The 14,416-nt window shown below is 37.4% G+C and overlaps 1 protein-coding gene across 1 annotated transcript; it reads left to right on the top strand.

Moving 5' to 3' along the window:
- Positions 1-3,665: 3,665 nt before the first annotated feature.
- Positions 3,666-13,050, top strand: LOC108678301 (uncharacterized protein C7orf26 homolog). Its single transcript, XM_018166677.2, has 9 exons — positions 3,666-4,057; positions 5,268-5,383; positions 6,496-6,993; positions 7,876-8,071; positions 9,162-9,354; positions 9,897-9,970; positions 10,308-10,462; positions 11,667-11,856; positions 12,536-13,050. The coding sequence occupies exons 1-9, from the start codon at positions 3,982-3,984 to the stop codon at positions 12,613-12,615; spliced, it is 1,578 nt and encodes a 525-aa protein (XP_018022166.1). The 5' UTR covers positions 3,666-3,981; the 3' UTR covers positions 12,616-13,050.
- Positions 13,051-14,416: the final 1,366 nt, after the last annotated feature.

The raw sequence follows: 14,416 nt of genomic DNA, 5'->3' as shown, positions 1-14,416 counted from the left end.
AGATGTGGTATAAGAGACAGAGTGAATTTACTATAGTAAAAAAGATTGTGAAAAACATACCTGAAACAGAAAGGAATGTTTTAGTGACAACCATCATATATTTTGGAGAAATAAATTGTAGATTAGGGCAATTACTTTTCATTCTATGATGCCTGGTGCACAATTCTATACATGACATGCTATGCACAATTTTGTGACGACTGATGATGCACTAATTTTTCGATAAGTGAAATTTTTTCGCTGAGCAAGGGAAATGTGATCAATATTCTTTGTTTTTAATCAATTTTTTTTTTGTAATTGGAGCTTTTGCTAACTGAGGTTCTACCGTAAATGCGTTTTTGGAGGGGTCCCAACTAGCCCCGGGGGAAAGTAGCCTCGCCGTGTGGAAATGGCCGCCATTTTTTTTTTTTTGAATGAGATAGGCAAAATCTGCCAATTACGTTTTCAAGCCAACACCTGGGTGCAACTTTTATGTAAGTAAAATTTTTTAATACGGCGAATATTTTTTTTGCCACAGACCTTAGCAGAAGTAACTTTTCAAAACAGTGTTTTTCACCATTTTTTTCAGGAATTTTTTCAAAGCTAGTAAATGTCGTATTTTTCGACTGCCTTTATACTACATAGATAGGAAAAATGTTGACGTTTACGCCACTATATTTAGTTTTGCAATATTCCAATTAGTTTCGCTACTATAACAGTTTTACGCCATGCCAGAGGTGCGTCCCGAGTTGCCCCGCCAGTCCCGAGTTGCCCCGGTTGACGGTACTCTAGCTTCACTCACCATAAATTTCTGGCTCCTCCCTCTCATAGTTTTGATGTAATTTAAAAAAAATCGATGGCATTTTTTACCCCAGCTCTGGGGATATCTTTGACTGGGTGGTCTTAGTAACCCCATTGGGTGTTCTTGTTGTTGTTGGTTGTGACCATCACGCACGCCGGAGGGCCGGGCGGGCGGGGAGCCAGAACCGGAAGAGGAGGGAGGTGGACGAAGGCAGGGAGGGTGGCCAGGAAAGCCGCTACCTCCACGGGGCTGTCCCACAGTGAGGAGTCGCTGAGAGATGTGGGGAAGGTGGGGCAGACGAAGAGGTGCTGAACGGATTTGAGGGAGTCCCCTCATTCTGGGCAGGCGGAGCTAGGGGAGCGTCCGATCCTGGCGGAATAGGACGCCAGGGAGCTGCAGTATCCCGAGCGGAGCTGGGATAACGCTGAGCGGTAGGGGCGAGGGAGTGAGACCGCTTGGCTTCTCCGTATGTCCCGGCAGGCAGGATACCATTTGTCAAGAGTGGTGTGACAAGATGGCCGAACCTTGACTGTATTGAGACTTTCATAGGGCAGTCACCCAGAGGGGCAGAAACCATGCGAAAGGAGGCGTGGGAGGACTGGAGGGCGCTGGCGAGGAACTGGGCGCAGGCCAGGTCCAGGTGCTGGGGCAAAGGGAGGACGCCGGTCTCCTGGTGCAGATGAGAGATCGGGGCCATTTTGAGGCAGCCGGTGGCTAGTCTCAATGCAGTATACTGTATGGTCTGCAGGCTGGCAACTGCTGTACGGGAGGCAACAGGGTACCAGATGGGGGCCGCGTAGTTGAGGATTGGGCGCGTGATGGCACGGTAGGTGGCAACTATGTCCTCCTTGGAGAAGCCCCAGTTTGTGCCAGCAAGGGCTTTTAATATGCGAAGAGAACCCGTCGCTTTCGTGGCTATGGCTCTTGCATGCGGGGAGAAAGTGAAGTGTGTATCCCAGGTGATGCCTAGGATTTTGGGGGTTTTGTCCAGTGGGATGATGCCATTGCAGATGGTGGCAGCTGGGTGGTAACGGGATTGGTGCGTATCTGGGGTGAAGAGCGAGGAATTGGGTGTTCTTAGTCACCCCATCTTGGTTTAAGTTGTCCCTAATGTTAATAATTTCACAAGTATTTAACAATACACTTTATTTATCTTCACTAACAGGGAATACAATATTAACTTTTGAGCAAAATGCATGCAATTGGCAAAAAATTTCCATTTTTTGAACATATTTCACAGAAATAAACATAATAGCTAACTGTTCCTGTATTGCCTGTATCATTGGCTACCCTCTTTCTGATCTCACTATGCTGCTTAATGAAGGACTGGGCCCAGTCTGGGCCTGGCAAATTCATAGAAGACATGGGAACGGTGCGCCCTTCTGAATCAAGGTAGCTTTTGACTATGATGCATAAGTCCATTGGTTGGAGAGAGAAGCGATAGTCACTGCACTGAAGTGTCCTCTTCACTATAAGGGCCTCCTCTACCTGTGAGAGAACAGTCTGTTGTCCAGGACTAAGCACAGTTTTTCCATGCACTCTGTTGAAAAGAACACATTTGCCGATGCCATACTGCTTTGCAGCTTTGGTCAAACTTATTTCCTTGTCTTTGATCTTCTGCACTACTTGATCAACAAGATTTCCACTGTAATTCTGGTAGGTACAAGTCCCCTTTGGACGTTTGTAGGTCCTAGGCATCTTGAACTAAGGTCAATACTAATAAGTTTAAACTCTATATCTAACAATAATTAGAGTCTGTAGAGTCTGAAACATAAAGAAAATACATTAATAGGTGTATCGAACATAAAATGTTATATATGGTCATTTTAAATTAATTATCAAGCCGGTCAATGTTACCCCGTCAGGGCTGACATTAGGTGGTCAAAGTTCCCCCATTGGGAGGTGGTACTCTGACAGGCTTTAAATAATAGCTCTTTTTCGTGTGTCACATTTTTAATTTTTTAACCTATTAGATATGCAAACTTTTAAAATCTTTCTATTGCGTTATGTAGCCCCAGTATTAGGCCTTTAATGCCCATTGACAAAATTTGTCTATGTCAAATAGTTTTTTAGTTTTGGGGGTTTTTGTTAAAAAAACGAAAAGTGGTCAAAGTTACCCCAGGAGTTAAAGTTACCCCATTTTACGGTAATCAATGTATATGGTAATATATCAATAAAGGAAAAACGAGTAAAAATCACAGAAAATGTCATTTATTCTACCTCTACATCATCTACAATGAAAGAGGAGGACTTCAGAGTACTGTTAGTAATGGATGAGTACACTCTGCATGCTCCAAATATTTTAAAATGAAGTTTTATTGCAAGTGTCCCAAGTAGCCCCGTTCGACGGGGCTACTCGGGACACTCTTTTTTTTTTTTTTGAGTCTGGCACCTTACAAATAGTATATGGAATTTTTTTGAAGATGCCATTCGATAGCCCTCACAAAGAGCTATAAAATGAGCCTAAACTTGTTTATGAAATGTTTCATGGTAAGAAGTTATTAACAAAAAACGCTCAAAACCGTCCCGAGTAGCCCCGGTTGACGGTACAAAAGCCCTCGCAAAGAGCTATAAAATGAGCCTAAACTTGTTTATGAAATGTTTCATGGTAAGAAGTTATTAACAAAAAACGCTCAAAACCGTCCCGAGTAGCCCGGGTTGACGGTAACTAAACTAAACTAAAGTATGTATACTATAACTAACTAACTTGAAAAAGACACTGTCAATGTGATCTCTAATGCCGATCCTCAGTGTTGTATGCACTGTGCCTATTCTCTACCTAAATGTATGGCCATGTTTGTCATGTACCGTGTTTTTATATTTCATTTGTTTTATTCATTTCTTCTCTCAACATTTTTTGTATTGTTTTTGTCCTTTTTGTTACTTTTTTTATATTCTTCCTATTTTACTGTTCTCTACATACCTTTTTAAACTTTGTTTTATTTTTTGTGTGTTGCAGATTTTCAGATTGGTAACTGTTAGGCACCAACTAAACCCAGTTAAGGCAAGGGACCAGTTTCCAGTGCTACTACAAGAATAAATAAGAAGAACCAACAAAGTCCTATCACAATTCATTTGGCCTTAATTGATAGTTTTGTGGTCTATTTCCATGTTTATTGTCATAACTGCAAAGACAACTGCTGCTGCTGTTGCTGCTGCTGCTGCTGCTGCTGCTGCTGCTGCTGCTTTGGCTGAGAAATATGGCAGGAGTTGATTTACATGATCTACAAATGCAAGAATTCCCACACAATGTGAGGTTGGGATTGAGGAAATTAGGTACGTACTATGTTGCATTATTAGTGCAGAACTTTTCTTTAGTGAGTCTGTCAGTCAAATTAAATTTACATGTTTTCTTGTCAAAAGCTGACATATTAAGTGTCAAACTCCTTACTTTGAAGTTTGACTTATGTCAAAGATAAGTAAAAGATCAAAGTGAGTGTAGACAAGGTTGTGCTGTTGTGGCTGACTTTTGCCATCTTACTACAACCTAAAGGAATAATTTATTGTTTTTCTAGAAATTTTGGGGCTAATTTGTAAATACCATTGGAAATACAATAATCATATATTTATGCTCATTCCTATTCAGCATAGTATGAAACAAGAAATTTTTTAGTACCCAGACCATTTTTAAGACTCTGATCTACTGACAATGCTGATAACCTTGCCAGCAGAACTAAAGTAGCCAGCCTTCAATATTACAATCTATGGTATAAAATACATTGAATCAGATATTTTTAGCGCAATCAAAACAGCTTTGTAGACATCATGTGGGTATTAAACCTTAAAAATTGTAAATCTGACCAGCGACCAGTTAGCAATACCATTTGGTATTGTAGTGAGCAGTTTGGTTTCTAGTAGTGGGCAGTGAAGTATGTGCAGTTTCTGCTGGTTCTTCTACAAGTTATTCTCCTGCTCTTTGATTTCTGATGGATTTTCTAGCATAGTTATCAAATGCATCCAAAAACTTTTTTATTTGCTAGTATTTTCCCACTAAATAGAGATGATAAAGATTTTCATATCAAAATGTAGAATTAGACATTAATTAGAATGATATTAATTAAAATGTAGACATTAATTAAATGTCAAACTTCTAATTAAATCCATATGACTGATGCAAACCTACAACACAGCTGAAGCCTGCATTTAATGGAATACTATTAGATGTATTAAAGAATCTCTGGATAATGCTTAATTTAAGGTCAACTCAATCAGCTTTAGTTATACTGCCATGGGCAGATATTCAGTTTCCTTTATCAGTCACTTAACTGCTCAAAGACTTAATTGTAAATCTCCTTATTAATGTATGTTAAAATACATTTACTATTAGAAATGAATGAAATTGAGATTTTATTCAATATGTCTATATTGCAACTAACTGAAAAACATTTAACTAACAACAAAACAAAAAGGAAACATTTAACTAATTTATCTAAAACATTTAATTAACTGTAAACATTTTGTAATTTGTTGAATTTTCTATTCTCAGAACAAAGTCTTCAAGGCAGTCCAGCCCCACAGATAGCAATTCTGCAGCAACACATTATTGATGATTTCATTCTGAGCACTCAAAATGCTGACAAAAAGAAAGGAAAATCTTCCAAGGTAATTGTAAAATTAAGATCTTCATTCTTTTGAGTCCACTGTTACTAGGAAGTTGTGTTAGAACTCCTTGAAATTCATATTCTCTGACCCACACAGTTGTCTAGCCTGATCATACTAGGTAACTAAAAATTACTGTTATGGGCTCCTGCTCCAGTTTCACTGATACAAGGGATGAGATCATAAGACTATTATCCAGTTACTACTTGAAGTACTATCACCAAACAGTCGATAGCTTAGCTCTTCCCTAATTGATGAGGCCCAAGATCTCTGCTAAATAATGGGGCCCAAAGCTCTTTTCTTAAACTATCTAAAAAATTAAATCAATGCAATAAGTAACTAGAATGGATTATTCTACTTCTAACTGACCTCAAATTGACTGTCAAATTGCTTTACCATCTTGTTCTGTGTAGGTAAAGTTCTCTTATCATAGAAATTTGTAACTTTCATTAAAAAACAGTCTTAACTTGGCTGTTGTAGATGCATTTTAACAGTAAGACATCATTGTCAAATTGTGGCATTAAATTCTGATGCCAATGCAAGAAATTTTTCTAATCAAGATGTGGTGCACTCAACTAGTTAAGGATCTGGTTTAATCTATTCCAAATGTTGTTACCATTTCATTGTGATAATCCTTTCTACTTCCTTAGAAGTCTTCACTGGTGTCTGTACCAGGTCATTGCTGTTTATGTTAAAAGAATATGGTTTTCCAGGAATCATCCATCACTGAGTTGTCAATATGTAAAAATTGACATCTACCATTGTAAAGCAAGTGCCATCAATTTTATTCAATGCCATCTAGATTCATCATATGATATTGGAAAGGCCTTGAACCTATTTGAGATACAGAACTTCCGGTATAAATTCTTTGCCTAATATTTTGTCCAGCAGAAAACCAACTCTTGCCTTGCTTGCTGGTAGTTAGAGCACTTTATTAATGCTGTTAACTCGTAGAATTTTAAAAATATTCAACTGGTTAGACTTGACTTATATACTTTTTATCATTCTTCAGAGATCAAGGAGATTCTCATTTTAAAATCTGGGATGAGCATTTATTCTTAGACACACTAATTAATTCACAATTCAAACTGTTTAATGTATTTATTTGCTTGCAGATCCAGTGCCAGCCCATCAATGATCTAATAGTGGTGCGGATATTGTGTGAACATCTGACGACTTGCACTGATCCTGCCGTACATAATGCCATTGTCATGCTGCTCTTCCATCCATCTCTCATTGATGTGTCTCCTCCTCAAGCCAGCAACGTGTTCCCAATTACAAAAGCAACTAATCCATACTCTCGAACTCCTCATGGTCCAATCAATAGCTACAGTAATGCCACTGGTCCAAATAATGGAAATCCTTATTTTAATGCTGGCAATGCACATAGTTTTAATACAAGACAATATACACCTGTTAATCCATATGGGTCTGCTCATGAAAAAATTATTCCTGGCCAGCCAATAAAAGGCAGCAGCAATCCATATGCTCGCTCAGCTAATTCACCGGAGAGCAAAATAGCTAATCGTCTCAACACTCTGTCGTCCTTGATGTCACTAGCCGTCGCCACAAAAAATGCTAAGGTTCTGGACCGGCTAGCTGTTTGGATGCAGGTATGATCTCTTCCATACCCTGTGCATTTACATTAAATTTTTCATTGTTTACTAATGTGGTGGAAAGGTGGTGGGTTCACTAATGCATCTCCAAATAATGGAGATGTTATATAGGCACCTAGTTACACCGGTATATATTTTATGTATCATTCATTATTTGGACTTGCAGCTGTAATTATTCAATTTATTTATAATGTATTTCGTGTTGCAGAGAATCCAACTGCCACTTATGTAGGTATTTCAGCATAAATGCTAGTTCTAGTGTTTATTGTTATATCCCTTAAACTTGTGTGAATTATTGCAGTAATTTTATCTAAAAAAAATTACAAGTGCATTCTCAAGCTTGTGGAATGCTCAAATTTTGAGCTGTTTTACTTTCGTTACATTATTTAATTGTTGTTTTATCTTGATTTTACATTTCAATTGATAAGTCATTAGTTCATTTGCCTTGCCATTATGTGATATTAAATGTGAATTTGTGATATTGTTTATTTATTATGTATTAAATGTGGTATTGTTTATTTTTGTGTATGTGTTATTTGTTATTTTGCCCATCAATAAACAAGTACCGTATTCATAATTCTGCTAAACCCTAGCTCTATGATGCCACCAGCATATACTATTCAAATCAAGCGTACAGACGTTAATTGAACCTATTCCCAGTCCAATGAACCATGCTGTAAGAAATTTTGCTCTAATAAATCAAATTCTTTTGTCTCTGAAAAAGGTTGTTCCAATTATCCTTGTTCAATTATATTTTTAAACACTTGTGCAAAAATCTCCCACTCTTGTGGAACACAGATTTGGAGTCTGCTATCTCATTGCAATATCTTCGTATAGCTAAGAAGTTTCGAAATGTAAAAGCAACATGAATGTCAACAGGAAGTTTGCTGCTTGAGTGGCTGGTGCTGCCAAGTTAGTAAGCGGCTCATGGCAGAATATTGCTCAGTCCCGCAACTGAACAGTTCTAGCAAAGAAGGAGCATCGGAATCTCACCCGCTTGATGACTTACCAACTACATCACCCTTCTTCACCAGCTGCATCATCACTTCTTGGGCTGAAATTTATGCCAGACTAGGTTAGTTCAAATTATACTCATGTCCATTTTAAACTCGTATAATTTTGTCTCTATAGTGGAGTGTACAAAAGTTTATATGTATGTTCAAATTACTTTAGTGAAATTATTTAGAATTTATGCTTCATCGTGCAAATAATGAATCTGATCATTTGCCGTGCAAAAGTTCGTCATTCGATTTATGGGATTCCTAACTTAGTTTCCATGTATGTTAAAATTCGAATTCAGTTGCAAAAATGTGTTACATTTTAAAACTTTTTGTCCGACTTTGGCATCATAAAAAATAATGGAGTTTTCTGCTCCCAACAAATGTTTCTATTTTGAAAGAGAGTCCATTTTATGAACAGCTTGCTCTATTTTAGATTGCGAACATCGAGGGTTTTGATCAAATTTTATAGTCTAACACTGGCTATTCGTATTGTCAACTTTAGCATTTACTGGCTATTCGGAATTGAATGATGATGCTCAACATTTATTTTCTTACCGATCTATAAATGTCTTCAAACAGCTTTAACCATCTAATTGTTACCAATTGTTCGAGAAGGGTATTCCAAGTAGAATAAAAGATAGTGAAGTTCTGAGTTCTTATACTGTCTCATTTTTTGCATCTTCTAATTACTACATTTTTTATAATTTGAAGATAATACAGCATTTTTATCCTGACGATCTTGTGCATACAAATTTACTTCGAAGTTTTTAACATAAGCTGAGAAGAGAAATCCTCTTCTAGGAGCCATGATTATTTTTCATAAAGCGTACAACATTTTTAACACATCTAAAATTTAAAAACAATTGAATGTTGGCTGCCAGTATTTTTTTGGGTTGGATTGATAAAAATATCAAAATCATGAACAAGCCCTCATGATATTGATAATAATAAAATTTTAATATATCATGATATATTCATGATCATAAATGCATATGATGTGTGTACAGGCAGCTCAGCTTGTTGCTTACAAACTATCACAAGCCCTCATGATATTGATAATAATAAAATTGTAATATATTATGATATATTCATGCTCTAAATGCATATGATGTATAATTTCTAACTCAATTTTTCTATTAAGTATTAATAATGTTGTGTGTATAGGCAGCTCACCGCTGACAAGCTGTCGCAGGCCGCCGGTGTCAGTGCTGCGGCTGATGGTGCGCTGGCTGACATCAGCCCCTCCTGAGTTGCTGCTCACGCCCCTCACCATCAGCCCCTCCACCACCTCCACTGGGGGACTCTTGGGCCCCTCTTCACCACCTTCCACCGTCACCGCACTTGCACCGCTACTCAGGTCTCATGACAAATCTTATAATATTTATTGTAGAATATTCTTTAGATAATTAAATGTTCACAAAAAAACCTCAGGTTCATGTCATTACAAATCTTATAAATATTTATTGTAGAATATTCTTAAGATAATTAAATGTTAGTAAAGAAAAAACTTTCATATGAAATATTTACGTTGACTAAGGTGCGCAAATTTAGTGTGCAAATACAGTTATTCCATACTTTCATTGACGATATTACTTTTAAATTGGGTTTGTAATGCAGTTAAACCTCCCTTTCACTTATAATATTTCCGTTTAAATTAGGCTCGCAAGTACAGCTATACCTATTATTCACTTCTATAATATTCCATGAAAGTATGTGTACACAGTGCTGTATAACAAAGTTATTGTTCATTCTCACTGGTCATCAACTTGCCCAGGTCAGACACTAGAGCCACCTGATACAACTCAGTTTTATTAGTTAGATTATATTATATACCTAATATATTATTTAGATTATATTATATACCTAATATATTATCTATATTATTATATTATATTCCAGGTTGTGTGTGGAGGCGCCTTTCTTTCTACGCAGTTCTTCCCCGCCACGGAGCTCCCTACTTATCAAGTCTAGCTGTGAGTTTGTATTTTTGAATGATAATTCTGAATCTAATCCCTACATTGGCCTCATGACTCATATTTCTCGATATTCAGACCAGCTATTTACGTATTTATACTGCAAAGCAACATAATCCATGTAACTTTCAATGCACAGCCACATTATTCACGTATTTTCAATGCACCGCCACATTATTCACGTATTTTCAATGCACCGCCATATTATTCACGTATTTTTAATGCATATTAGCAATGTATTTTAAATGCACCGCCATATTATTCACGTATTTTTAATGCACCGCCACATCATTCACGTATTTTTAATGCATATTGCCAATGTATTTTAAATGTACAGCCACTGCCCGCGACGTCGATGACGTGTTCAACAAGCGCACAGCAGAGGCAGGAAGCAGCGCTGAGGAGCAGGAGCTGTACAGTCGCCTGCAGCTGTGCCTGCTGCGCTGCCTCCAGTGCCTTCCAGCTGTACTTACGCCACCGCACGCCAACCACGTACGTTGTGTCTACACTGACAGCCTTCTTTACTATTATGTTTGCAGTTCAGTTCAGATTATTAACACGTTTTTCTTAGCTTAGCTTCGCGTTTGTTTGTTTGTTTGTTGTTAACATTGACAACGAAAATTAGCCCACTTCTGATTGCTCTAGAGATCTGAATTTCGGCATGCAGGCTATTTTCGCCTAACAATTTCAGATACAATCATAAAAACTAGCAATTAGAGACCTAAATTAGCTTAATTGAGTAAAGTATATTTTTTCGCTTTAATCATAAATCTGCCCGACACACTTTTTTGGGGCGAGCCATAATTTATTTTCTACTTTTTAGTCCACAAGAAAAACGTGTTTTTTAAAAAGTTTTTTAAAGTATTTTATTTATCTAGTTTACTTCAAATTATTTATTCAGTTCAGTTAGAATTATTTCGTTAAGTTGGAATTATACATTCAGTTTAGTTCAAATTATTTATTCAATTCACTTTGAACTATTCCGTTGAGTTAAAATTATACCTTCAGTTTAGTTCAAATTATTTATTCAGTTCGGTTAGAATTATTCCGTTGAGTTAGAATTATACATTCAGTTTAGTTCAAAATATTTTTCCAGTTCAGTTAGAATTATTCCGTTGAGTTAGAATTATACATTCAGTTTAGTTCAAATTATTAAATTATTTATACAATTCAGTTTGAACTATTCCGTTGAGTTAAAATTATAGATTCAGTTTAGTTCAAATTATGTACCTATTCAGTTCTGTTAGAACTATTCCGTTGAGTTAGATTTATACATTCAGTTTAGTTCAAATTATTTTTTCAGTTCAGTTAGAATTATTCCGTTGAATTAGAATTATACATTCAGTTTAGTTCAAACTATTTATTCATTTCAGTTTGAATTTTTATACTATTTGGACACTCGTCTTGTATTATTTTCTAACGCTTGGAAATACCGAGCATGACAGTTGATGCTCGTTTTATGTTTGCATTAGATACATGGAAGTTGTTGGGTACCAACTCGAGTCACCTTTGCGGAACTGAATTAGTTTACGCAACTCGGAACATTATTTCAAACTCTTACATTATATACGAGTTCTTTTTCGTATCAAGTAAAAAATTTGATAATGAAAGTAAATGATGGTTAGGCAGAATTCGTACAACACAGTGATACTGAAATGATTTTCCTGTCAATTGTGAGGTCTTCCGACATTGGCAGGTGCTGAGTTATCAGCAAGTGACGGTGATCATGGAAGGTCTTTTGCTGCTGTTGGATCCCGAGAAAATGGACGTGGATTGTGCGCCTGTGAACTGCGAGGTGCGCTTGCAGACCAAAGTCGAGGCCGTCAACAGACTTGCGCAAGTCATCCTCGTGGCCAAGCGCTCGGGCGCGCTCTATGGATCGCCAGGTGAGCAGCGCCGTGCTTGCAGCTTTACATTCTGATAGAAGAAACCATTCACGTCTTTAGACTGAGGATTTTAATATAATGGCCCGTGGTTGGGTCTTGATCAATAAAAAATCGACATTAGACAGAGAAATTTACAAGAAATCTTTTGATGCCGTTCAACAAATTGGACATTTTGAATGCCAATGACAATGTATATGATTTATTTGAGGAATTGTATTTTTATTAAAGTTTTCACCTATCCGGTTGAAGATCCGTATGCTGTATATATATTTTTATTGGAACTCAATGCTTGTGATACAAACTCGGCAAGAAAAGCAATTTTATTTTCAATTTGATTGTCTATCTGAAACTAACTCGATATTGCTCCCGTGAATGCCCAGACTGATAAAATGTAATAATTATGAAATTCCTTGGAGTGATATCTTGGTGTTTAAAACCTCAAGCCTGTTTCCATTTCTGCCTCCTTGAACTCGATCCTCGAGTTCAAGGAGGCCTCGGTTGAACTCAATTAGCCTCCTTGAACTCGATCCTCGAGTTCAAGGAGGCCTCGGTTGAACTCATTACTCAATTAGCCTCCTTGAACTCGATCACTTTGAAGACAAAATATACCTGTGCCACTTTGTTGCAATAGATGGTTATTGTCTCTCATCTGAAATAAGATGTATCTTGTCACCAACAGTTGAGCTCAACAACGCGCTACGCAGATTGCCGATCTACAATAGACTCGTCAAGATCCTTTTGACCTCGGAGCTCAGCTAATTATTAAGATATTATTAATAAGACTCGCTCCAGTTTAAGTAATCGTCGAAGTATTCACTTACTTACACACTATGAGAAGACATTTTGGTGTTGATTATTTTCTGTTACGCACTTGCTGATAAGGTGTTTAATTCGCTACACTCCCGCCACTACAACTTTTCTCTCGGTGATCAGATTAAAATTTCGGTAAAGCTTATAAAAATTAATGTACACAGAACCAAGTTCTCAGCGTTTCCAATAGCTATATTATCAAAGTGGTGAGACGTAGTCGCTATTTCATCATAATCGTTGGGTTTAAAAATGCACAATATGCGCCAAAGTACAGTGACTCAAGAGACCCTCATTTTTCTGTCTTACATCCAGCTTTCTATTCTTTAGGGCCGACGTGTGGTTAACAACTAAATTACGATCACTTAATTTCATATTTCAAAACCATCATTGCTATTGTCTATCCAATTTGAGGATCTCAAACAATAATACCTCACCCTAATGCACTCATTCGCCCCTCAGGTGGGACTTCTGACGGGTGTCTGTGCTCGTCAGAAGTTCTATGGGATTTCGCGTTCCTAGGGGGATTGTTCCTGAGCGCCCCACCGCTGAGCTCGCGGTGTCTGACTGTAGGTCTCAGTTGTGGGGTCAAGTTATTATGTAGGCAGGATTCCTTACATTAAGTTATTATGTAGGTAGGATTCCTTACATTTCCCTTCTCTGTCTCTCGTGCGGGAGGCCGACGTCCTGTGTAAGCGACCTCTTGTTCGAGTGTCTTCGTTTCTGTTGTCACCTGTCCCTCCTTGTCACTTCGTCTCTTTGAGATGCTAACGCTGCTTCTTTCGAGCCAGCTTCAGCGGGCTGGACATCTGAGACCTTCTGCCCCTTGTGGGTGATGAATAATTGAGACCTTCCACCTCACTCATTCGATAGGCTTCATGGTTGTGAAGCAATTTTTTAATTCTGTAAGTCAGAGGATTACCAACAACCGAATTTTCACCAAGTTTTCTGGGCAGAGTTGGAACGCGGTTCAAATAATTCAATTGATTTTTCTGTTAAATCAGGACTTTACTTGTGTAAGGTAGAACTGAAAGAACAGAATAGTTGGTATGTCAGCTGATCTCATCTGGTAGCACAATGAACGAATGAAACTTTGCAAATAGATAAATCAGAATTACATTCAGAAAGCGTTACATTTTCGAGGCAAAAAACTAGCCGTAGCGTCTCCGGAAAAATATATTTGCATGTAAAAGCTTTCCGCCTGAACGAACCATTAAAACCAGTCGTCTCGCTCAAAAATATTTTTCATATTTACATTATAGTAAATAATAAAACGACGCCAAAGGATCTTTTCATAAACCTTTAATTAACATTTCCCATAACAGCAGCTTTCCTATATTATTGTCAAATAACAAAATACATTAATGTAAAGTATCTGAGAGCACTTAGAAATTCAATTCAAATCGTTTGTTTGGCACGTGACGAACAAAGGAGTCGCTAGGGCGCCATTTTTTATACCAAGGGAAAGATGGAATAGCATGCGTTCGAAGAAGCAATATCACGGACACAAATGTCCTCAAACGTCCGCAGTGTAAAGAAACCTATTAGCTATTTACAACACTTCTCTTTAACTTCACTTCTTGTCTGTTTGTCTGTCTGTCTGCTACAAATCTTGAAATCGAAATTTAATACATTTCTACTTATCCTATCGATCTGAAATTTTGCACACTTGTGTAAAGTTGGAGACAATGCATGAATCAAATGTCAAAATAAATTATTTTAAAAATAAATTTTTTTTTTCAAAATTAAGAAA

Source organism: Hyalella azteca, unplaced genomic scaffold, assembly GCF_000764305.2.
Source record: "Hyalella azteca isolate HAZT.00-mixed unplaced genomic scaffold, Hazt_2.0.2 contig8735, whole genome shotgun sequence".
Lineage (NCBI taxonomy): Eukaryota > Metazoa > Arthropoda > Malacostraca > Amphipoda > Hyalellidae > Hyalella > Hyalella azteca.
This window is presented reverse-complemented; position numbering and strand designations above follow the sequence as displayed.

Coding starts and splice junctions, on each gene's coding strand:
- LOC108678301 (XM_018166677.2), top strand. CDS start 3,982: ATGGCAGGAGTTGATTTACATGATCTACAAATGCAAGAATTCCCACAC. Junction 10,463..11,666: donor CGCCACCGCACGCCAACCAC/GTACGTTGTGTC, acceptor CGACATTGGCAG/GTGCTGAGTTATCAGCAAGT. Junction 11,857..12,535: donor CGCGCTCTATGGATCGCCAG/GTGAGCAGCGCC, acceptor TGTCACCAACAG/TTGAGCTCAACAACGCGCTA.